Source organism: Triturus cristatus, chromosome 4_2 (assembly GCF_964204655.1).
Source record: "Triturus cristatus chromosome 4_2, aTriCri1.1, whole genome shotgun sequence".
NCBI lineage: Eukaryota > Metazoa > Chordata > Amphibia > Caudata > Salamandridae > Triturus > Triturus cristatus.
Genome location: NC_140586.1, coordinates 872,452,342 through 872,479,145, shown reverse-complemented (window position 1 = coordinate 872,479,145; position 26,804 = coordinate 872,452,342). Strand labels below are relative to the sequence as shown.

Genomic DNA, 26,804 nt, shown 5'->3' with positions numbered 1-26,804 from the left:
ATTATGGCTGACAATAAAGAACCAAGTGCCGTGATCTTATTAGACCTATCTGCGGCATTCGACACGGTCAGCCATAAACAACTACAGGCCCGTACTACAAACTTGAGCATATGTGGAATGGCAAATCAATGGCTGGAATCATTCCTGTCAGGTCGGTCACAGAGGATTCAGCTGGGGGAGCAGGTATCGGACAGGGGCATCTTCATCTGCGGTGTTCCCCAGGGCTCCGCACCGTCGCCGCTCCTTTTCAATATATACCTACAGTCCCTGGTGGCAGCCCTAGCCCACATGGACTGCCGCATCTTCAACTACGCGGATGACACCTAACTCATCCTCCGGATCAACAACTCCAGCCACACAGAGGAGCTGGCGCTAAACATACTCAGATTTATAGTGAATTGGATGACAACCAACTCACTAAAAATCAACCCAGACAAAACTGAAATTATTGTGATCCCTACAAAAAAAATAACCCTTGGAACGACCTTTTCTGGCCCCAAGACCTGGGTGACACCCCCACACCAGCACCAGTTGTGAAAAGTCTAGGCATAAAAATAGACTCCGACCTCTCCATGGCCAGCCAAGTCACCGCAGTGGTTGGAACCTGTATAGGACTCATGAGACAGCTGTGGAAACTTGTCCCCATCCTCTCAATGACATCACTACAAACGATAGTATCAGCCACAATTGTCTCCCGACTGGACTACGGGAATGCCCTTTACATTGGCCTCCCCCAGAGCCTCATCCATAAGCTACAGGTAGTGCTGAACGACGCAGCCAGGATGATATTTAGGCTCCCCAGAAGTGCCCACGCCACCCCTCTATTATGTAAATTACACTGGCTCCCCATTAAAGAGAGAGCGAAGTTAAGGGCCTTTGCATTGTCCATAAAGCAATTTATGGAAATGTCCCAATTTATATTAAAGACCGCCTCAAGAACTATGTTCCAGGCCATACACTGCGGTCTTCACAGGCCTACTGCCTGTCCACCCCACGTTGCAACACCGTATCCAAAGGGGGCAGAGCTTTCTCTATCCTAATCCCACGACTGTGAAATCAGCTTCGCAGGGAACCGGCACTCCTCCCCTTCAGGAAACAACTCAAAACCATCCTTTTTAAGGAGGCCTTGAACACTGTTTAACTATCCACTCCCTCCGTCGCCATTTATGGTACCACCAACTAGCCCTTGGCCTCTCTCTCTAAAAGCGCTTAGAGATCTGTCCGTGATTTAGCGCTATATAAAAATAAAGTAACATAACATAACTCCCTTGTTCATTAAGGAACCTTGGAGTACCTTGTTGCCATGGAAGGTTACTCACTCTGTGATCAAGCTAGAGACACTGCATAATTTATTCATACTCTAATTCTTTGACAGATTTCACAGATTGCATTCCAATAAATCTTCATGAAGGAGGCGGCGTGTCACACAGCAAGAAGGACACGGAGACAGAGCAGCATCCGGACCACGTTGGTGGTAGAGGGTCAAGTTAACGTAGTCTGTAGTTTTATCTGCCAATGTACCCGAGGCCGTTCCCTTGGATCTTGGCCTTGTGAGTTCATTTTGGGAGAGTCCCAAATACTGGATTTCCATTGAGGAAGCATTTTTTTCTAGAATGCTTTTTGTATTGAATCATACGTGGCAAGTCTAAAAAATAGCCCGTACAGTTAGCTGTTTATCTTCAGGTCATTTTTTGTATAGTACCATACACACTAAAAGCAGGAAAGAGACTTGTGTCGGAATTACGCTTTTTCCAACCATCTGCTTGCTTGAAGTGGTTCTGAAGATCTCCATTCCAACGTTTTTCTTACACTCCCGATTTGGGTTGTTTCTTCTTATTGTTTTTTTCATAGTTTACTTTTTTCCCTCTCAGAGAAGTGGTATCCAGTCTACTTTGTACACCAAAATGATCAGTCCTGGAGTGCAACATCGATGAAGGAAGTAGTAAGCCATACCTGTGAACCAAGAACTTAAGGGGCACAAAGAGAACGCGATATGAAAGATGCAGCCTCAAAACCTCAAGATCAGCAAATACAATTTCACTTTTCCTATCTTTGAGACAGAATACAATTGTTAATATGCACTGACAATCTTTAAATTGAACACTGGAGGGGGACAATCCTTTTTTGAAGGAGTGAAGCATTAATGTATTTCTCTTAATAATTGGCTTTGCTCAATTTACTGGTTTAAACCATGCTTTTAAATGTACTTTTATCTTATGTATTTGGGACTTGAAGCGTGATATTTACTAGTTTACCATGTTGTGAACTATCATACTAAAATACAGCACACCACAATGCTCCACTTTCTAGAGCTCTGAGCACATGAACCATTCCCATCACTGTGAGACACCTGAGAAAAATGGTAGGCTGAGGGGCTTTATTTCTTAAATGTGCTGGCACTGTAGCAATCCAAGCGTGTAACTGCCAGATCACCAGATCACAATGATGTCAGTAGTGAGTGTTTCTTAACTCTATGAGCCACACTGCCTGCGCTAGAAGATTCACGGGACTTTTGACATTCTGTTCCATCATGATCTTGCATTCTCATTCGGCGAACTGGGGTGCACTCCTCAATGCTCCATTTGTAAACAAAATATTACCAGTTTTCGTAATCACCTTTTATTTTTCATTGATCAGCTATTGAAGCAAGCCATCGTTGGCATTTATTTCAAAATAAAAAATAAATCAGAAGAACAGAGATGTGTTCATGCCATTCATTTTCATGAAAGAATAAACAAGAATAAAATATGTCCCCTGTAGTTCAATGATCTGAACCTTGGCTTGAGCTCTTGGCAGCTGGGAGCATGAACGTCTGAGGAGCTCCAAGGAGAAGCCTACTCTTTCGATGGGACAAACGTTGCCGGGTGTCTTCTTCGCTATGTATGTTGATATGTCTCACAACAGCTGCGTCAGGTGCTGACTTCATCATCGTAGGCGATGGCAATCCCCCGCCGCCCCTGCACAGCCTTGGTCACAGGAGTCTCCCCAAGCTTCTGCTCCAGGCCTTTCCAGCTCCTTGAGTCCAAAAAGGACGCTGAAAGAGGCAAAGGCACCAATGGAAGAGATGAAATGGCATCACTCTTAAGGGAAAAACACAAAGCCAGTTATTTCTAGGACGAGTACAACAGTGCTGGCTGGGGAAAACATTGAGTGTTGGATAATAACCTCAGTGTACAAGCAACCAGAAGAAATGGTGGTAACACACACATGCATTTCTCAGTAGACACAATCTGCAAAACTGGTCCAAATCTCTCAGGACAGGAGGTAATTGAGAAAATAGCATGAAAGTGCTAGCGGGGGCAAGGCCCGATATTCAGGATGTAAACATGTCTCTTTCAATACGTAAATAATGTCCTCAGAGCAGGTAGAATCCCCCACTTCTGTCAATTAAGTGCATTATCAACATTATGTTAATTCATTCAAATAGAATGCAACATAGTACTTGACTGCCACAGAGTACCCCTGGTGTGTGCAGAAGTAAGGAGGCTGAGGTTTCACAGAAACCCCCACACCACACCCCACTCTTCCCGCATAGACTGTCTTTCATTGTAATTGCTGGTTAGACACAGGCAGTCACATACATACACAATTTCTACAGGCATCAGACAACCATCATCCACCGTCCAGCTCACTATCCAATTGTAGAGAGGGCTTCTTCAGTTAGACGCCGCCACAAGGCAATTTTGTACGGAGGTAAAATCGTACATATCTCCTGGCGGAAAGGATTGATGCTCGGGAGTCGATCTTATCAACCAAATCACCCTCAGTGTTATTAACCCAATAAAACACCAGAGGAATCCATGTGAGCCATAGGCGGAGGGTCTTACCAGCTGGGCTGACCTCGGCCACTGTTAGAGTGGCATTTCTGTGGACCACAGCAGTGCAGGAGGGATTGGCCTCAGTCTGAGAGAGGCGGGCTGAGCGGAGCGCACCAGTGATCAGAGAAACATCAGTCCATTCTTCATGCAAGGAATCCTTGTCTGGGAATTCCACATGGGAACTTGAACCTATAGGGAGACAGCAAGGGAAGAGGAGAGTGAGAGAGCAAGAAGGTGATAAAGGAAGGTAAGAAAGAGAGAATGGAATGAAGGGAGCCTTGCAAGTATAACCATGAGCCAGGGAATGAAAATCTGGAGGAAAAGGAAGGGGGGAAATAGACAGAGCATTGAAATAAGAAGACAAAATAGTTTAAGGGTATGAGATAACCAATAAGAAAGGATTAAGAGGACCAAGGAAAAGAAAGAGAACAGAAAGGTAGAGAAAGAAACAGAGAATGCAAAGGGAAGAGGGGTTAAGAAGACAGATTATGAGACGGTAGAAGAACAAGTTACTTACCTTCTGTATTACTCATTCTGGTGGATACTCTAATTGCCTATTCCTCACATGTTGAATATTCATAGATACTAGACTGGATCTGGAATTTTGTAAAGCAATTGCTCCTGCGTACTGTCAAGTGGCGCCATTGGCCTCTGCAATAGCCTTGCTTCCCTGGATGTGACAGAGCTGTGCTGCACATAGGCACCACCGCTACACACTAAAGTCAGTTTCTATCATGTTCTCTTCTAATCCCTTAGTTACAGAACAACGGTGACAGATTGAATGCGAAACTGTTCCAAGAAACTTACTTGGGATCATTTTAGAAAGTGTAGACGTCCACTCCGTGGAGCAGGGTGGCGGGTGGGCGATGAGGAATCTTTGGTAAGACACAGTATCCACCAGAAAGAGCATCACCAAAGGTAAGTAATTTGTTCTGATGGATACTTCTAACTTCAGATTCCTTAGCTTTAGAATAGATACCAAAGCAGTACGTCCCAAAAGGCATTGTGACTGAGGGGTAGAATAAAGCCAAAAAGTCTTGAAGAACCAAGCAGACAAAATTGCCCTTTCTGTGGTCTGGCTGTTGAGGTAATAGTGTTGGTGAGTAAGTGCATGGACGCCCATGTTGCAGCTTGACCAATGTCCATGACAGGCATCCCACTTGCTAATGCTGTTGCAGCAGAACCTCAGGAGGCTCCTTCTTGACCAGAGTGCAACATGTCTTTAATACATAGGACGAGTCACCATTTCAGATTCCTTTTCTGTACTGCTTCCTTACCTTGGTCAATGTGAGAAGTTGGCCTGGCATATGCTGGTCACTAGTTATAGTGGCCACCTTGCACCAGTCCAATTCGACTCTTATGGTAGATAGGTTTAAGACAACCTTTTAAAGAAAGCTATCCTAGTGGTAGCTGTGGAGAGCAGCCTTCAGGCTAAGTCTCAGAGGAATGTAAAGCAGCTTGTTTTACCTTATAATCTCTTGAATTACCAAATGAAAGGACACCACACAGGTATATATATCAAATATATATGTATTTATTACTAGACACACTCGACTAATCTCTTTATGAGATTAGAAACCAGGTACACATTCAAATGTCAACGTTTCACAATAAATTAAGCACAAATATGACTGGAGCCCTAGGGGCGTACCAGACCATATACTAAGAAAGTGGTATAAGGATGTCGACTTGCAAAATAACAAGGCCTAGGGCCTGGGAAATCGCTGGGGCTTCACTACTGCAGTGTTAGCAGGTAAGTAACAGGCCCACGGGAGACTGGTGCAGTGTGTGAACACAGCCGCGGGTTTCCTATTGGTTATAATGGTGCAAGTCGCGGTTAGATTTTTACAGTTCAAGGGTACTTCTAGGAAGACTACAAGCAAGCCACTTACAAGGTAAGTATTTCGAGAGCCAACACACACTTGGGCACCGGAGTGCACGAGTTACCTCACCCAGGGAAGCCGGGTGCATAGGTGTCTTTTGGTGTCGGGTCACAGGAGAGCACTTTGAGTCGTTGAGAAAGTCTTCGGGGGACCCACTAGCCAACGGGCGAGTGATCGCGAAGACGCCGCCACAGGAAATGCTTCACAGGAGCCCACGGTCACTCGGGACGGGGTAGGCCACTGATTTTTGGTGCAAGACCTGCTGGGGGCTTGGGCCACAAATGGTCCAATGCACAAGTTCGTAGAACGTTGTTTAGGGTTTGCACTCGACAATAGTGCACGGTCCCTGGGTATTGCTGTTCCTAGTCACTCGTGGGGTCCAGACGCCACAGCTTCGCTGGGGACTCAAAATGGCCGTCGAGAGGTCAGGAAATCTGCTTCTGGGGTCGCAGGGACTTCGGACTCCAGCGGGAAAGTTTGCAACCGTTGATTAAGGGTTTTGGTGCCTGCCAAGCAGGGGAGTCACTCCTTGACTCCAAGGGAGATTTTTCTGTCTTCCAATGGTAGTGGAACGTCGAAGGGCCAGGATTCTTCTTTGTAGAGCGTTGTCCAGGGTTATCTGATTTGTAAGGGCAATGCTTGCTATCTTATAGTGAAGATAGGGGAGGGACTAGCTCTATGACCACTCCTCTAGGAGGGTCAGGGGAGGGGGTGGTTACACCCACTTCCCTTTGTCCAGTTTCGCGCCAGAGCAGGGATAGGTAGCCCCTGAACCGGTTTGAGCTGGCATATGCACAGAGGAGCCTACTGCTCCCCCAGTGCAGGACTTCAAAGCACTCTAGGAGTGCACCCACCCAGCTCCAATACACTAAATCCTGTCTGGAAGGTGGTGACACCTCCCTGTGACGGGATGCCTTTTGTTGGGCCTCCTCCACTGCGAGTTTCAGTCAGCAGCAGGGGGGCAGCCCAGTGTCTGTGCTGGTGACATCCATTTTGTGATGCCAGGGCTCTATAGGATTTCTATTATTTTACATGTCGTCCCCTCTAGAAGGGTGGGATCATGCTCCCACATCATGGACTGATGTGGGGGTATGATTCCAAGTTGTTTGACACCAAACACGACATGTTTTGATGCAGTCATTCCAGAGTTAGCATTTTTAAAGCACTTAATAGTATATGGTTTAACCGCATCCACAAACAGCCACAGGGAATAGACCCTGCCAGCTGCAGAGGGGCCCTACTCAGGCAGAGGCACCCCCTCACATAGTAAACCAAGCTCCCTGCCATAGGGGTGGCTGATAGGTTTATATGTGTGTGTATGGTGAGATATAGGAACCTATACCTCTGTGAGGAGTGCTAACACTACCTCACACAGGCTGCAGTAGCAGGCCTATGGTGTCAGATTGAGAATGCTTCCCAGGGGTGGCATAAGACATGCTTCAGCCCCTGGTAGGCCTGTGAAGTACCAATGCCCTAGGTACCATATACTAGGGGCTCATAAGGTACCACAGTATCCAATCACTAGTGCATCTAATATGCACACCAAGTCGTTTAGAGAGAACAGAGAGACTGGGGCCCTGATTAGCAGGGACCCAGCCAGACTATAGCCAGAAACCAGTGTATACATCAGAACAAAAGTGGGGGCAACATAAGTGCAGATCCTACTCTCCTACAGTCAACGTAAACTGAACAGAGAGGTAACTGCCAATACGATACCAATTTATGCATTCAATTTAAAAGCTTAAAATGCTTTTGGGATCAAGCTGATGGAATGGAACGTCTCTTATCTTTTGAGGGATAAGTTGGGATAATAAAGCAGGAAGGGTGATGGACGGGCCTACATGGAAGAGCAGTAGAACCATCAGTAGAAAGGCTGATAGAGTCCTCAGCACAGTTTTGATCCTAATTTCAATCCGACATTACTTAAATGCCACGCTAAAAGCAAACATTTAGCAGTTATAAACACAACACAAGTACTAGTGTCAAACTTGCTTATTCTCAAAGCAAGGTTGCACTACCTCAGCCACAGTAACGGGAAAAGTGGATTGATCCATTTCTGTCTAGGTCTCTTATAAGAGGGGCAGAATTAGAAACCTACTCTTCAGATTTGTCAGCTAGGATACATAGGGGGCATAGAGCACAAGCAAATTCTATCTTCGACCATCTGTTTGTAAAGGTGGGTAATGGTATATTCCCTATCCGAAACTTAATGTATAGGCTCCTCGCTGTGGTGGGTGGGGGGGTGACTATAATCCATTTATTCCTCAAATTTATGTTCCCACTTAATGGATAAGAACTTGTTTTTCACCAGGCCTAACTTGGTTAACAATAACAGTTTTTCAAGTACACAGGACCAATAACTCTCTATTACAGAAAGTGGCGGTGGTGGAAAAATACAAAGGGAAAAAAATGACTTACCTCATCACAGCCACCATCTCTCCACCTTCGTGCCTCCCCTTCTCCAGCGAGTCCCGGAAGCAGGAAGCACCTAGGCTCCCCTAAGCCAAACACAAAGCTGCACTGCAACATTGTGATTGGTCTGAGCACCGTAGGTCGGCACTCAGATGGGGACAGGGAGCTTATGCATGTTCCCCACCAGGCTGTGCATTACAGCCTGGTGGGAACATGCAATGTGCGCATGGCTCTTTGTGTGGCCAGACTGACATGCGCACCTGGAGTTTCCAAACCACTCCTCCACCTGTGCCACCCGCCCCAACCCACCCTAACCCAGCCCGAACCTACTAAAAATAACATGATAAAAACAACCTTATTATCATGTTATTCATCCTTCTCTGAGAGCAGTGAGGCGACGCTCCTCTGCCTTAGTGGAGGAGCCGCCCCTGTCCAGGAGGACTAGTGTGTTTTTTATGCATCTTAGCCATGGGATCTTAAATGCCACAGGATGTGTCATTATGTCATGTAAACCCACTCTATATACCTCAAATTCATACGTCAACCAAATTCTCAACAAGAACAAGATCGAATCTAGCTCTGTGCATTCCAAAATCGGTTTTAGTGCCAGGTCCAATGTAATGGTCACCAATGGGGAGGCCCTTGAGAGCCTCAACACAATCTTATGTAAGCATTTTCTTATTTCACAAGTGTATCCAAGTTGGCAGTATTATCCCCATAATTCCAAGCTGTAGAGGGCTGCACTAATGGCCTGGGCCCAATAACTTACGAGGACTGGCGATACAGGGTGCTTTACTCCATGTTTAGCAAATGTAATCAATGGACAAGATCTATGCTTTAAACTTTTTGCAATTTGATTACTCCATGAATTGGAGTCAGTCTGACAACCCTGAGAGTCAAACTCTGTTACTTTTTCTAGATAATTGTTGCACATTGTTGTTTTGCCCCTAAAATGTTTGTGCAACCTAAATAACATCAACTCTATTTTCTGTGTGTTCATTTCTAGACCATGTACATTATAAAAGATGGTAAACCTTTGGAACAAGAACTGTCATCTGCACATAGTAAAGCTGCCACCCAAAACTGGGGAATCTTTCTCGCAGTTTGCTGAGTAATATGTGCAACTAATTATATAGAGAAGAGAGAGAGTAGGCACCAGGATGCAGAGCGAGGTGACACCTTTTTTAACATAGATCCTTTCAGTAGATTCTCTGTTTAGGCCTCAGGGGACCTGGGCAAAGCTGTCATTATGCAGACGTTTAATCGGATACAACAATTCTAGGGAGATGCTTAGTTCAGATAAATCGTCCAATAACTTCTCCCTGTGGACTGTGTAGGCAGCCGTGAAGGCGGCAAATGCAACATATAAGCCTCTCGCCGATATTGTCTGCCTTCCACCTCAGCAGGAAAAAACGAATAACCTAGTTGATAGCACTTAGGTCTCAACCCGGCATGGAACTGGCTCAGTATGTTATTTCCCATTATCCAGCCCATATGTTTATCCAACGCCTATTAGTAGAATATTTTCTGCAAGTTGTCAATCAGGGTTATAGGTCGATAATTACTGGGCTCAGTGCAGCAAGCCTTCTTGTGTATTGGGACTATCTCTGTGCCCCTTCGAGTGTCTGAGATTGTTGTCCTAGCAGCTATTCCATTGGATATGGTGTTTAAGTAAGGAACTCATATGTCCGATTCGGAGAGAAAAAGATCAGAAAGGATTTTATCTAGGTCCGAGTCTTTGGCCTTATTCTCTGCTCTACCAGCAATTGCAGTTTCTTGTAAGCAAATCACTTCAGAAATCACTTCAGATGGCAACACAAAGTTACGGTTGTTTTCATTCAATCTCCATGCATGGGGGCATAGATTGTGGAGATTCAGATGCAGGACCCTGACCGGTTATGGACACAGGTGGTCCTTCCAAAGGAGTAGCTGGATTGGAGTGCAAGTACTTCCGTAATCGGAGTACCACATTCTTCTGGCCCAATCCTGGCCATCAAGATGACTCGGTTCCAGTCTGTCCTGACCTTCCTCAGGAGAGGCAGTTGTGTCAATGCACACAGGAGACCTGGGCTCCACTGCAGGAGGAATGTATCTCTAAGAGAACTTCTTGGCAGAAACTCCAGTGCTCAATAGTCAAATTCAAAATTCAAATTCAAATTTAGCTTTATTCGATTTTAGTCATTTAAAATCACAAAAGCATACATTTTCATAAAAACAAGATAGATAAAAGACTTTTAATAAAATTCATCAAAATAGAAATATCTATCATAAAGTGCAAAGAGTGCTTTCAAGTAGAATATGTTAACCTATAGAGCACTACATTCCTAATGTCAAACATTTTATACTTTTTCTAGCTCTCAGTGCATTTTTCAAGAAAGCGGTCATGACACAAACAGTTAATACACTATCTAAAAATTGTAAATATAAAAATGCTGGTTTACATTGTCGCCAACCTGCCTGTTTTAATAAAGGGAGAATCCATCTTTTTCTTTCAAGTACATAAAATTTACAGAACAGAGTCACATGGATTGTAGATTGTGGCGACAAGTTATCACAGGGATAGGAAGAAAGCTCTCTGGTCCAATCTTTTATTCCAGGATAACTAACCAGGCGATGAAAAGTATTGAACCTGAAGCGAGTTAAAAGATATCTATCGTATCCCTCGGTACAACATATGATATACGGTTGAATATCATACGTAGTCAAGGTCAAATGGTGTTGTACTATAGACTTCATATTCATCTCCTGAGTGACTAAGTGACTCCAAGTGGGACAAGCAAATTAGTTTGAGTTCCTTCCTCGTGATAGAACACATTTTCTCTGGGGTGGAATAGAACTCTAAATGCCCTATGTCACTCAGGAATTTTTTAACATAGTTCAACCATACAACCTTATTAACATGGTCCAGGTTCATAGTATCCCTTATTATCTGTCTGTTTAGACCTGTGCTGCTAATAGTCCATATGCGATGCCACAACAGAACAGGTTGCATTTTTATAATATCTGTAACATAAGGGATACCCAGCTCGCTATGGCAGTTAAAAACCGAGGAACTTGCTGGCACAGCTAAAATAAACCGCAGGAAGGCATTTTCAACACGTTGGATCATTGAGACATCATAAAAAACCCAAACTCCCGCCCCATAAATCGCGATGCTTATGCACTTAGCTTGAAAAATTTTAAGGAGAATTCCAGGGGGCCTTTTTCCCATTTTCTTAGTAAAATTAACAAGAGCAGCGGTAGACTTCATAAATAGTAGACTCCTAATTTTCACCGCTGGGCCCCAAGAACCCGTGTTTGCAAATAAAACACCCAAATAGGAAAAAGTATTGGTCGAAACTACCCTTTTGTCCCCCATTTGGACGCTATTACATTTGCTTCTCCCTCTCCCACAAGTCATTATAAAAGTTTTTTTTCACGTTTAGTTTCAGACCTAACCTGTCCATAAAAGAAGTATATAGAATAAGCGCTTTCCGCAGACCTAATTGCGTGCGGGCCATAAGTACCGCATCATCCGCGCGGGAAGTAGAACCGGGTGTTTCCTGGGGAGCCCGTCAACCCGTCCTACACTATACGCTAGACATACGTTTTGATGGCACACACGGGAAAAATCACTATCATCACCTTGAACGTGCGCGGCATGCATACCGCGCGCAAGAGATATTCCACATATGCATACCTTAAACGCCACCATGCACACATTGCGTTTCTACAGGAGACACACCTCACTGCTGGAGAGGTGGCGAAACTACGCAGGCGATGGCGGGGAACCCTATGCGCTACCACTTATTCGGCCTTTGCCCGAGGAACCCTTATCTGGGTGCGTCCTGGGGTCCCTTTTCAGGAACAGTCTCAAATAACAGACCCAGACGGCCGATACGCACTAAGGATGGGCCGGCTGGACGGTCAGTCAGTACTACTGGGCAGCATATATGGGCCTAATACTGAACAGCATAAACTTTGGGATGCACTGTCTACCCCTTAAGCACATACACGCAGACACCCTGGATCCTGGGGGGAGATTACAATTGCGTGCAAGACATAGCACTAGATAGGTCCCACCCACCCCATCCAGCATCCCCCGTAGTGACACAGGCAAAGGGATTTGCAACATGGGCACAGCACTGGTCCCTGGCGGATGCTTGGCGAACCCGGAACCCTACCACCAAACTCTATTCGTTTCACTCCAGACCGCACGACCTTAGAGTGCGCCTAGACAGGTTCCTCTGTTCCCCCGCCATCCTCCCTGTCGTTACAGACACTGATTATTTGGGTAGAACCATATCAGATCACGACGCCCATACGATGACGCTTCGGTGGCGCCCGCCGCATCCCCCTGTCCCCACCTGGCGCCTCCCTAGGGATAGTCTGGACAACCCAGTGTTTAAGCAAACTTTAGAAGATCAAATTGGTCACTACTTTCAGGAGAACACAGGCACAGCTACCTCACGGGCGCAGGAGTGGAATGCATTTAAAGTTGTAATGCGGGGCGCCTGCATTCGCCACATCACAGGGGTCCGACGGGTCTTGGAGAGCGCTATCCAAACCGCGGAGCAAGGGCTGGCCGAGCTTACCAAACAGACTAATCCGGATATAGCCGTACCGGCCCAGATAGCCAGAGCTGAGACTGTCTACGCGGAGGCGTTGGCCAGCCTGCACCGGTTCAATTTCGTGGCATATGCAGCGCGGGCACACGGGGAAGGCGACCGGACGGGCACGCTATTGGCGTGGCTAGTTGAACAAGATTCGAGCCTCCCACCCATCACGGCCATCCACAATGCTCAAGGCACTCTAGTATATTCACAAGACCTAATTCTGGGGGCGTTTCGAGAACATTATACATTATTATATGCCAGTCCGCACCCCCCGACATCGGAAGATGTCATCTCTGAATTCCTAGATCGCACAAGGCTACCCCGCATAGACCATGACACACGTCAAGATCTTGACGGGCCTATCAAGACGACTGAGATTAGACGGGCGATGAAGGCACTGGCAACCCGCAAGGCCCCGGGACTGGATGGCCTTCCGCTAGAATTTTATCACGCCTTCGCGACCCAATTAGTCCCGCAGCTGGAGGCTCAATTCAAGGCCGCCCTGGACGGGGGGGTCTTGCCCCACTCTATGTGCGAATCAGTCATAGTGTCCCTTCTTAAGCCGGATAGAGACCCACTCCAAATGGGATCTTACCGACCCATAGCGTTATTGCCGACGGATTACAAGATCTATGGAAAGGTCCTAGCAGACAGATATGGTACAATCCTTCCGCAGTTAATACATCCGGATCAGAATGGGTTCGTCCCTGGATGACACACCTCATATAACATCCGGCGGCTATTCCATGTACAGGATCAGGTGCAAGAGCGGTTTCCACGGGCGGCGTGTCTGGTGTTAGACCTCGAGAAAGCGTTCGACACTCTTTCATGGGCTTACTTGTTTCAGGTCCTGCGACGTATGGGCATAGGGCATAGACTGCAGGCTTATACTCGGCTTGGATATTCTGCGTCCAGTTCTAGAGTGCGGATAGGTCCCATGATTTCAGAATCTTTCCCGATCCGTCGCGGCACCAGACAGGGATGCCCACTTTCCCCCTTGCTCTTCGCTATGGCAATGGAACCGCTGGCAGCCGCGCTCCGTGTAGCGGGTGAGGAGTGGGGCATCCCAATAGGAGACTCCATCCACTCGGTATCACTCTACGCTGATGATGTACTCATATACGTCCGGGATATCACAGCCGACTTGACTCCAATATCACGCATCCTGCATGACTTCGCGGGGGTGGCGGGCCTCAGGGTCAATTGGTCTAAATCCGCGGTCTATCCCCTAACACAAGCAGTGGCCCCATGCCGCGTACGAATGGGGAGTGCGGATCTCTCCTGGAGCCCCCAGGCGGTACGCTATTTAGGAGTTCGACTATACCATACACCGAAGGATATATACGAGGGGAACTACCGAAAAGTGATGGCCGGCATTCGATCATCTGTTCACTTTTGGCAAGATTTATCATTGGCGGTCACGGGGAGGATAGCGGTCGCGAAAATGATTCCGGTGCCGCGTCTGTTATATCTTTTCTCCAACCTCCCGGTGGTTCCCCCACGCTACTTTTTTCGCGAGCTCGATACCCTGTTGGGGTCCCTCATATGGGGCACTGGTCGCAGACGTATTGCTTTGGCAAAATTACAGCTGCCCCTCGACCAGGGTGGGCTACCGGCCCCGTTATTTGAGGCGTATTTCCTGGCCGCCCAGCTGCAATGGATGTCACGCTGGACAGCGGACCGGGCACGGGGAGAGCTGATCACCAATACAGGCCGTATACACACTCCCACGGTTCACCGCATGCTGCTGCCAGGTGCAGCGCCGATTCCGGCTGGGCCCCTACAAGTCAACACGGCGCGCGCCTGCTTGGCTCGTATCCATCGCATGGACCGGGATGCACCCCCGGATTCTCCGCTTCTGCCGCTGGTGGGGTTCCCCAGGGGCCAAGCACATTATACGGAGAGCATGTAACAAGTCTGGACAGACCACGCCGTGACGGAGGTGGGGATGTTATATTTTGAAGGGCGCCTACAGACATTTGACGCACTGGTGGGCGATTTCGGGCTTCCCAGGGGACAGTTCCTAAGACATAGACAGCTTCTCACTGATTGTCGCAAACAGTGGCGCGTGAGTGATACGGAACCCCCCACGCACCCGGTCATTCACGCGATCTTACAGATGGGGCCCGGGCGACACCTAGTTACTTGGATATACAGGGCCGTACGGACCCTGAGGCAGCCCACGCTTGCACCCCTGCGGGAACACTGGGAACATGACTTTCGCAGGCCACTACACGACAGGGAATGGATCAGGGCCCTTGAATATACGAAAAAAGTGTCCCGTAACTACCGCTTCAAGAATATACAATTACTCATCCTACATAGGGCGTACCTCACTCCTGAAAAGCAACAGAAAGCTGATAAAACGTTCGCCTGCCCTAGGTTTCTAGAGCCGGCGGCCTCTTTCCTACACATGCTCTGGGAGTGTCCAACACTTCACAATTACTGGAAAGCAGTACATATTGCCATTCGTGCAGTCATGGGGTTGCAGGACCTATACACATGGGAGGCCAGCGCCCCTGGCATACATGGGCGGCACAAGAATAGGAAGGTGGAGAGGCGTTTTCCTTTCCTGGGGCTTATCCTGGCCAAACGATGCATTACTATGCACTGGAAGGCGCCGGAGGGACCTCCCCTGGCGGCATGGGTGGGGGCAGTTAAGAAGTGGGGGAAAGCGGAGGAAACGTTACTTCGAACGGAGGAGGCCCGGGGACACCGCAAACACCCGATTTCCCTGCCCTGGGCGATGCTGATGTACTCCTTCGCACAGGAAACATTAACGGCTCTTAGGAGGTCTCCGCGACTCAGGAGTCCGCTCAGGGCGGCAAGCAGGAGTCCCGGGCACCCGGCGGTTCCTAAATGCAGACTGTAACTGTTACCCTATTGGGCTCATGCATAGAACAGGACCAATGCTCCCGCCTTCACCCCCTCCCCTGACCCTTCCCCGCGCCTGCGAAACCCTAACACTGCGACAGGCAAGGACGCTGCTATCCGACGTTAGACTCACAATGCTTCGATTCCCCGATATGGTGCATTCCCCAGTTTTCATATCCCCAGTTCGATAATAGTAATCAGGTGGCTGCAATTCACCGACCTATGTGACAACTCACACAGGGGATATGGATACATGTAGCAGCCCCCGCATGGTGAGGCATCCACAGTGCACATTAGTGTGATGGGCCCAGACATAGGTTTCGATAGCCGGTTTCTAACTCAGAGACAAGGCAGGGACCACAACACTATAAGCCTGCAAGCTCCGCTGACTAAAAAAGCAGCGTCTGTACACTCCGGTTCAAGGGCTCATATCTACTGTAATTCCGACTGTGACAATGTATGCAATGTTTTTACTACAAATGCCAATAAAAAGAGTTTTAAAAAAAAAGTACCGCATCATCCGCATAGAGGAGGGAAATTATCGGCCTTTTGTTGACATACGGGGGGTCCTGTGCCGCTCCCTCAAGCTCATGTTCCAAGGCGTTAGTGTATAGAGTAAAAAGGAACAGCGCAATAGTCTTGATACTGCAGATTCTCAGCTGTGGCAGAAAAACCCAGCCAGGACAAGCCCTAACGGTCGAAGACTGCCCCGTGTTGCACCCAATGAAAAAAAGAGATTCCACTGAAAGGAGGCGGGCTGAAGCCAGGAGCAAAAGAAACTTTGGAACCATAGGATGAAGCCACACACATAAAGGATCATATTCTGAATGCCCTGGATGTGCTGCAGAGGTTGAATAGTCTTGAATGCCACGGTGTCTAGGATAACCACTATAAAAGGGATTCTATATACAAGGGTGAGGTGGGACTTTGGGTAACTGTATGAACACTCCAGAGACGGCAACCGTCATCCGAAGTCGAAAGTGGTCCGAAATGGGCTCCAGCGAGCCTCCCTTGAGCAGCCAGTCGTTCAGGTACAGGAAGACATGAATCTCCAACCTGCGAAGATGAACCACGAACATTTCGATCACCTTCGTAAACATCTGAGATGAAGTTGAAAGGTAAGACTGCAAATTACCTCCTCATGAACCGCAAGTAGAGTCTGCGGATTGCAGGAAGAGTACATGACAATACAGGTCTTGCAAATCAGAGGACCCCATCGAGTCTTCTGGATTCAGAGCAGAAACAACCCAAGCATTTTGAATTTGGCTAACCATAAGAAGGCTTTCACAGGCCCGAGGTCCAGAATGAGTCTGCCCTCCATCCTTCTTAGGCACTAGTAATGATTGCAAGTAACATCCCTTGCCCCTCTCAGACTGTGGCACCTCTGCGATGGCTTCCTTGGACAGAAGAACATTTCCCTCCTCTATAAGGATGGCAACATGGCCAGTCAGCCCTTGAGATAGTACTCGGGGAATGCAAGAAGGGGACTCCCATTTGATGAACTGCAGTACTCAGTGGTCTGAAGTAATGTATTTCCAGCTGGGGACGAAAAATCAGGTCCTGACTCACATAGGCTGAGTGTAGTCCTGCAACTGGTTATCAGAAGGGAGTAAGAGGGAGAGGATTGTGGTCCTTGGTAGTGTACAAGGCCTTGGCCATCACCACGTTCCTTGGAGCCATGAAAGGCACTGCTACAAGCCCTTGCATTTCCTTTATTATTGGTGGAATTTAAAGGCTGGAGAGAGCAACCCTTGGGGGTGGGCCGTAACACAGCTGCCCCTTAAAATTCTGGTGCTGCATGGGCCATCTCCACGAAGAGCCTAGAGCCATCAAAGGGCATGGCCATTAGTGATGCATGGGCACCCCCAGGTTGCATGCATTCAGGCATACCGTCTAAGCACTAAGCTGGTGAACTTGGCACAGCCTACATAACCTATTGTGTCAAGGCCAGGAAACAATACATTTATTTATTTGAATTTTATAGAGCTCTGACTAGACCCAAGGGTATCAAAGCACTTTACCTGTTTTGAGAATAAGTTTACAAAAAGTACATGACGAAAGTCAACTGGGATTCACAAACAGTCATTTAGAAAATATGGGACAACAGAGCAGTAAAGAAGACAACAGTAAGATTGTAGTAATACATATACTTGAGAAGGATACATTGCTGTGCCTTGTTCATCCTAAACAGTCGGGCGAAAGTTGGTCTGCGTACCTTCAGGATAGCTGGAAAGATTTCTCTGGTTATGTAGTGGCCCAAGAGGCAGACTGCATTCAAAGAGCGTATTGCTAGGCTAGTCGATGAGAATAACATTATGCTAAATGGATTCATACATTTGGATTCTCAGTCTAGAGGCACAGAAAGGAAAGCATTTGGATTCACTTTGCTGGTTAATGCCTGTACAGTAGGACTTTCTGGATTTGAGGTAAGAAGGCCGGATCACCAGGAGCTGGTCTATGCCGCCTGGCCAGTGTCTAGGGAAGATAAGTTTGGTTTCGCTTATGTAGCTGTTAAGGTGTCTGTAAGAGCCTCATTGAAGGGCAATTAAAGAGACTGGGCCAATTTAAAGAATGACCAGTTTGTTAGTTTGATTTTGTCTTAACAGTGGCTAGTTGTAGATCAAGGACGTCTGCTGCCTTGTGGACACTGCTCAGTAGGTGGACCTGATGGCGACTCCAGTTGAGTTTCTGGAGAGGTATTTAACCCACTTGCATTTTGTAGCTCCAAGCGTAGTCCAGCATCAGTGTAAAGAAGGGAGGGGTAAATTGTCCGCCTCCTCACCATCACAAGAAATGTTCTGAAATCCTTGAATGACATTTAAATTGGAGCCGGTGTGGGGGAAGGGGGGCTTCACATTCATTGTGGTGGACTGTACCTTATTTATTCCACAACCTGCCACAGGTCTAGAGCAGGCTGATGTTGTGGGTCATAGATTGGCGTTGGGAATATATCTGACACAGGCAGATTGGGGACCAGGAGTGGACCTTGTGGTCAGAGTGGAGCTATGGACTGTTGCCAGCAGAAGCCTCAGCACAGTCAGACATAGCAAAATGAGAACCCACAGGCGAAAAACACAGCTGGTTGCTTGTGCACATCCCTGGGGACTAGGATATTTTGACTGACGTGGAACGGAGTCATAACTTTCAGCAAGAAGGATGCTTGCGACCGCCAAACCGGTTTGCTTAGGAAGAAGGGGGTGTGTGGTGGTTTGAAGCTCACGCACCACACCCATGTTATGGCGACGTGGAACACGGTCTTGAGGGTGAGAAGCCACAGAGGATAGCTGTGAAGCAGATTAAAGGGAGTACACATCAAAAATGTAAAGACCAAGTCAAGTTCCCACTGTGGTATGACAAGAGTAAAGATGCATGTGTTGTAGGCTTTTCCAATAACGTATCACAACAAGTGATGTAAATAACAAGGGCTGATCTGACAACCACAAAAAGTCCAAAATAGTAGAAGATACCCTTCAACAGAGTCAAGAGATAAACCTTGTCAAGCAAGAGACAAGACAAACAACAACAAGCATTTGCAATGCAATAGGTCTCGCATTTGCAAGAGTTTAAGCTATTAGCATTGTAAATGACAATGCCTTTTATCTATGTAAATAAAAGGCAATGACATTTACAATGCCAATAGCTCAAACTTGCGTAAATGCGAGACCTATTTCATTGCAAATGCTTGTTTTAGTTTACTGTCATTGCGATGACTACTCCTGCCTCAAGTGTGCTGGGGGATGTAGAGATATAAAACCGTGTTGCTACCCCTGTCTCGGACCCCACAGCCACAGCACACTAGTTTACTTTCTAACACCTAAAACAGGAGAACTACGTGGGCAAAAAAAAAACATAAATCCGGACTTAGCTGAAAGAAAAAAAAAATCTGAAGTAATGGCTAACTCAAACTCATTGACTCATCGACGTAATCATTACTTGAGATCCCAGTAGTGAATTGTCAGATCCTTTAAAAAAAAAAAAAAACACAGGCTCACAAGACACAATGCAGAAAGATTTAACACCACAATAATATGCTATCAAGCTCGGCATGCAGGGAAACCTTCCGCAGGCCACAGGAAAACTACATCATGTTTATTTCCAAGCCCTGGCAGACCGAGAGCCAGCCCTGCGAAGTGTTGAGCGAGATATCCATCGCAGCCCGCACAAGAGCAGCCGAACACTAAAGGCCTCTGGGAATTCTGCTGCTGCCATAGTTTAAGTCAAGAGATGCAGTCACTCTGGTTCAGAAGAGAACTTAGATAAAACATCTTCTCTCAAATACTGCGCCCGCCTCCATTCCAGTCCCATCTCCGCACCTTTGACCTTTCCCATGTGCCGCTCTGTAAGCATATTACACTTGCACTCACATAAATCGGATATTTTGTTAATAATAGTCTGTGCTTCTGTAACCTGTACCAAACAAGAAATTGCTGAACTTCTTCCGCTTCACCATCAAGGCTACTCCAGTGCTTAAGATGGAAACATGAAACTGAGATGGAAACGACGGAACACCGGTACTCGCCCTCTCAAAATAACAAGCAAAACAGAAAGCAGCTCCGGGCTGGGGAGGAGACCTGGGAGGGCTGCCCGCGCATGCGCAGTACCTGTCACTTTCGCGTGCAGCCGGTGTGGGAGCTGAAGTCCCGGGTCCCAGGAGGGGGCCCGGGTGAAGAGCGGCAGATAGCAGTGCAGGGCTCCCATGCATAAGGAGAGAGCCCCGCGTCGTGCTGGCAGTAGTGGAGCTGGAGTGCTCCGGAAGCCGCCGTTCAGAAGGATTCCCCCCGCAGACCGGGTGAGTTCTCCATATGTCGAAAGTGAAACTAAATGCTGGCTTGCGAGGGAAGAGGGACAGGAGATGTGCACATGGCGCGTGGCTGTAGGCGCGTACACCAACTCAAATCCGCCAAAAGCCTGCGCGTGCACATCTCCTGTCCCCCTTCCGAGGCAAGTCAGCAACAATAGATCTCGCTGGCGACAGCAGCGCTTCGCGCTGCGTTCGCCAGGCGAGACCTAAAAAGTCAGATAACTTTGCCAGGAGAGGGGTCAACTTGCTGTTTGCTGCACCAAACCATAAATTTGTAATCATGGAAGATGGGATCAGCAAATTCAAACGCACTTAAAACAAGTTTCAGAAATGTCATGAATTTAATACGCAACATACAATTTGAATGTTCGTTCCTTCAATGCATTCTGATAACGCAGGTGTGATAGTCCTCACCCCAAAACCCTCGATGGGAAAGGAGCAACAGGAGTTTCCAATTGTTGCTTAGTTGAGGACAAATGCAAATTAGATGCTCTATGGATTCCACTTTAGCCCCACAAAAAGCAGCACATGCAGCCAAGAAGTCTCCCCCTTACTCCAACTAGCACTAAACTCTAAAATTGGTAGCAATAGGATTTGAAACGTCATGATTTTCACTCAGGCCCTTGTCTTAAGATGCTGCTGAAGGTACTGTTGAGGTTCCAACATAGAAAAAGATAAAAACCAAAATCTGCCCCCTTTTCGATTTGAAAAATGTTTACTGTTTTCCTCAAAAGATAAATACTTACTTTTTTCATAAAATTCAGTTTTGAAAACTGTATAAACAGGATTCTGAGCCCATTCTTTAATTATTTCCAAATATGATAAAATTCTCTCCACATCGGAGAGCCGAGGTGAAGATCTCAAAGACGATGAATTATTGAATCCCTAAGAATTTTAAGGGGGTTCTTGTGCCTCTCTCGAATGATGGCAGTAGTTGATAAAACGCCTGATTAGCATTAGGTTCATTTTTCTTAAGCCAAACCTTAGCCTCAAGTGTGAGAGGGAACAGGAATTGGGCAGCAAAAAAAAGTTTTAATGCTCTGTACATTAAGGCCTGTATTGATCTTATTCCGAAACTTAATGACTACATAGGTTACAACTGGGACACATTTGCCTGAAAACACGGTTAAGTTTGATCTCGCCTTGAAAGCAAATTGTAAATAAAGGGCTTTCGTTTTCCACTGGATTGGAATGTGATTTCCAATCACTTATCCAAATTTGCCATGCTCGCAGATTCTGATAGGAGTGGGTCTGCTCAATGTTGGTACAGCCCATATACCAACTGAGCTTGCCTGGAGGTTTTTGCTTTGATGATGTTCATGATCAGGTTGTCCTTTTGAACATTGGTATGTAAGGCCTCCAAAGAACGCTGCAGCTCAAATGGAGTAACTTCAAGAATGACTATCATTGTAGTGGAAAAAAGCTGGATGCTGATTTCCCAATTGGCTATTGAGAGTCAAATGCTCTGCATCATCCACAGAGTCATTCAAGAGGACGGCCCACAAATACCTACAAATAAAAGTCCAACTATATTCCCACAATAGGATACTGTACTCAAGATCAGCACCCCTAACTCATCTGCCTTCTCACAAGAAAAATCCGTTGGTGGGACATCAATCTCACAGTAAGCCTTCATCTCGGAGCAAGCTTCAAAGCTTATCAACTCCTTGACAGCCAAGATATAAAATATCCAGGCTCATCGCAAGATTATGACCCAGAACATCAGACATCAAACAAAATAAGCAATCAGGGTTTCATTGGAATCTTTGGCCGAATGAGCAAATCCAAATAACTAAGAGGAATCAATAACATGTACGTAGAAATTAGATAAGAACTGAGAGAATAATAGCAAAATTACTGAATATATCACAAAATAAATGTCTGCTCACTTGTAGTTTAAGCTGCACAATTTGGAAAATCATTGACTAACATCTACTCTGCAAATTTATCCTTACCCCTCGTCCAACGCGAGTCTAGACATCTGCATAGGATCGGCAAGATGTACAATACATGAGTGTTAACGTGTGCAGTGCAGAAGGCATAGAGGGTGCATAGCCATGTAAAGAAAGAAGGGTTCTGCTTATTTCATAAACCTTTGGTAGACATCCACCCTGTAATGATGGGGAATTGTGACAACAATGGCATGTGTAACAGTGCACGATACCATCCACTTAAAAAGATTTGTATGATGCCTCCTGGAGAAGACAATACTAGTGATAACAGACAGTGCTCTACCAGCACTTTATAAGGATCAAGGTACTTTGGCTTCCTCACAGTAGTGTAATCCAACACAACACCTGGTCACTATGAATATGGAGTCTTTAAGCTCGTTCTCACTGCTCCCAGCATACTCCCTCCTTCTACTTCATTCTCTCTACTTTGGCATCTCCAATAGGCCTGCATACGGATAGGAACCAGTAGTTACATCTGCCTGACTAGAGAAATGTTGCACCTCCCAGGAAGCACAAAATACAAGAGCTCTCTACGAGTGTAGTCTATTTCCATGCAATGCCTTTTTCTCTCCTTCCCATGCCCCTCAACGATAGGGCCCCTTTTGTTTAGAGGTAAAATGGAAATGGAAGATGTAGACACCACATCGACAAAACTCTTGGTATTGCCTGGAGTTCTAACTGGGAGAGCAAGTGGAAAGCTTAGTCATGACTTCCACTGCTTCCTTGGTAGGGATACTGAAGGTACCGCTTGCAAGTGAGAAAAAAAACCAATGGCTGGATTGGCGCCAATACGAAATCCACTTCAAAAATGGGTAATTGACACTGTGAAGGGTGTTGCTGTGTTATTCTCAAATAGATGTGGAACACACCATTTGGCCTGGAATCGCAGGACGTTTGTGGCCTAGTGATTTCATTTTGTGCAAAGAGTGAGTTAGTTGGTTAGAAGAGCTATCTGTTGAGGTTAATCCTCTGAGGTGTTTGCAAAGTAGGGATCCCAGCTGGGTTGAGATTGTGCACTAAATCAATCTTGAGTACTGCTCATTTGCGCTGGTTGCTAGAGACAGGAGTTTCTCACAGATGGGTTTGTCACAGATGTGTACATTCAGCCACATTCACTTACCAACCATGTCCTCCGACAAACCTGGTCTTGAGGGGGCATAAGGATGACCATGACAGACAAGATGTGTATTTGGATGACAGAGTTTTGGGGACACAAAGCATCAGGGCCATAGAACGTCTAGGAATGGTATCAGAGATAGTCTACGCTTCTGTACATGTCCTTTGGTAATTAAGGCCAAGTCATGCAAGATGTGGGGGTGGGAGACAGCCAGGAGTAATAATTTGCATAGGAGGCCAGGAAGTGGTTTTATTCTTCCTGTAGATCACACTCAGTGGAGGAGCAGAGGGTCACCAGAGGCACAAGTGCAACCACATCTGCTGTGTTCTGTTTCTGAACGATAGGTGTTGTGTACTGTATGTTGGGATACTGCATCTGATTTTGTAGTTAGTATCGGAGCTATTTTTGCAGCTTGGTCAAGGATAATTCCAGTGGATGCACATAATTACTACAAAATGTAATCATGCAGACCGCAGTAGTCAAAATGCACTTTGTTTGGAAATAAAGAGTTCTGCAACAAAATTATTTTTTGCAACAAATTCTTCTCTAGAACTGTGCCTCAATTATGACAAGCATTGGCATAGCCAATAGGTCTCGCCTTTGGGACCCTATAAGTGTTTAGCCAGAGATATTGACTTTGCTTATGTTTTTAAGCTGTGATGTACATTAGTTTGTAGAATGCTGCAAAGTTATAATAAAGAAGTGTTTAAAGCATTTGTGTTACCTTATATATGATCAAGAAAGCATTACGTACAAGTGAAAGACTATATTAAAAAAGTATTTCATATAAATAATGTCTTGATCTAACTTTGTTCTTTAAATGCTGTCAATGCGTGTGCCAATTCTTGCTTGTTATGTTTTTTTTTTGTTATGGGGGGCATAAATAACCGGAGGCTGAAGCGTGGGAAATAGTACCTGTGTAACAGTGAGATAGTTAGTGAGTTAGTTTGTTAATGATAGAGTTGGATAGTTAGTTGGTTAGTGAGACAGTGAGAGAGTTAGTAAGTTAGTGAGTGAGATAGTGAAAGAGAAAGTTATTCAGTGAGAGAGAGTTAGAGAGTTAGATAGTGAGAAAGAGAAAGTTATTCAGTGAGAGAGAGTTAGAGAGTTAGATAGTGAGAGAGAGGGAGTTATTTAGTGAGAGAGAGAGAGATAGTTAGAGAGTTAGTTGAGAGAGAGTCCATGAGAGAGAGAGAGAGTTAGTTTGGAGAGAGAAAAAGAGAGACCGTGAAAGAGAGAGAGTTGGAATTAGTGTTTTTAAAGTGAGTTAGATAGTGAGAGAGTGAGTTAGCAAGAGAGAGAATTAGTGAGTTAGAGGAAGGAGCATACACTAAACCTCTTGTGACGAACATAACTGTGCAGTAAACTACACATAAACATTGCAGTATGTACCGATGTCATGGGCACACAATTACAAGTGAAGATCACAGCAAAAATGTAAACTTCTAAAGTTATACTATGTGGACTAGGGGACATTGCAACATGCCAGTAGCTAAGGGCAGTCAAACATGCACGGCAGCTCCGTGGCAGTGAACTCGATGGATGACATACTCACGATGCACCAAAAGTCATGCTCGGTACATGAAGAATGTCCACATTATGGAAAGGTGGCATTTCAGATGCCTGTTACATCTGCATTGACTGTATGTCTTTCATGGTTCGTGCTGCCACGTGACTGCCGGCCCGTGCCTAATATCAATGGCAGCCCACTTTGCGTCATTAAAATGGGGAGTTCACCTATGAACTTGTAGGATATGATTCATACGAGGAAGGCATTACTACTTTCACTGGTGTTAAGCTCTTGCATGATCCAGCCGGGCAGCGTGTGGGTCTGTCGTGTTTATCACCGAAGGACAGGTGCTGTTATGCTGCCTACAAGCCTACCACAGCTAAGCACCATTGTAGCCCTATGCTGAGCTGCGGCTGAACGTCCAGCAGTGGTTCATGGTAATTCCCTGTAAGGGCGGCTTTGGAAGGGGTGTGCATCACACTCATTGACCATGAAGAGTCTAATAAGGCCCTCGGCAGCCAATTACTCCGAAGACGCCAATCTCCTTTGTCTAGCATTATTATTATGGAGAATGGTGTCAGTAGTGCAATAGAGACCAGCATTTACTGGCACTGGAGTCACGAATTTCATCAGTTGAATGAATCTGAAACGTGAAAAGAAAAACAGTGACAGTGGAGGCTTAGTCAGGAAACTGATGGTGTAGGCTGGGAATATCGAATCCTGTAGATCGATGCATTTTTGGTAAGCATTTCCACATCTTTAAATAGTGCAGCTTCCGAAGGGATACTTCTGGAATTTATGAGTAATCCAAAATATATAAATTTGCTCCAAATTTAGGTTTAAATCGAAGGAAGTAAACCTGCTTTATTAGCCTTTTTTCTACATTTGGCATTCATTACTTAAAAAGGAACCTTGATTGTCGACGAGTCTCCTAATTATTGTGATAGTCTCGTTCAGGTATTTGCACCCAATCAGGTGCCCGCATCTGTAGGCACAGCATGGACGTCAACTGTATGCCATAAAAGGTGTTCCTTGTCAATGGAACGATTTGTTCCGCCTGCCCCAGGAATATATCGCCTGACATTTCCCACAACGCTATACTTGTAAAATGTTAAGAAACGGAGAAGGTGATAGACATATGCGACAGTCTGGACCAGCTGGGAGTGGACACAAATACCAATGTGTGAACTAGCGCACAGGTGAAAGCGTCTGTCCGTCACCACAGTCTCTGGCTGCTGCATGGTGAGATGTCGTGTGGAGAGGAACGTCACGTGACTACTGTAATATTAGAAAGAGGTTTGACTGACATCAGCCATCATATGGCCAGTGCTCTACTCTTAGCAGGGTGCTAAGTTTTTTAAAAAATAAAAAAAGAAGAAAGAAAGTGAAATGGATATTGACAGTGATGGGCAAAGAATTTCCATGCGAAGCTCCCACACACAGGCGCGTGCACAGTTGTCTATTTTCTACCCCCAGTCTGCTCCCCGGAAGCGTCCTCAGCCCATTTAAAGCCGCACCGGTGAATCAGCGTATAGCTTTCTTAATGGCACACTCGTTATTTGCATATATTGTGTTTTGTGACAGATTTTAAAGCACTGCAGTACGCCTTAAGCTTCTCTTTCGCTTAGAGCTGATGTTAAAACATATGGCTGAGCTGCAAACATTTAGCAAATGTCCCAGAGATTGTGGGGTAAAGAGTGATTACCAGATCACGTGGGTAAAGGGTCAGTCTAGCTAGTGTATTTGGTTACTCGAGTCACTATGCGATGGCATCAACACATTTTCCACGGTTACGTTTTTATTCTCCCAATCCAGGAACAAAAAATGCAACTACACACATAC

The 26,804-nt window shown here is 46.1% G+C and overlaps 1 protein-coding gene across 1 annotated transcript in view; it reads right to left on the bottom strand.

Moving 5' to 3' along the window:
* Positions 1-2,603: 2,603 nt before the first annotated feature.
* DPH2 (diphthamide biosynthesis 2) overlaps positions 2,604-26,804 on the bottom strand; it is a 127,859-nt gene continuing 103,658 nt past the window's right edge. The window contains exons 6-7 of the mRNA XM_085602879.1: positions 3,828-4,007; positions 2,604-3,034 (exon numbers count right to left, since the gene is read on the bottom strand). Coding sequence (XP_085459005.1) covers positions 2,910-3,034; positions 3,828-4,007 — 305 coding nt within the window. The 3' untranslated portion in view covers positions 2,604-2,909. The remainder of the gene's footprint in view (positions 3,035-3,827; positions 4,008-26,804) is intronic.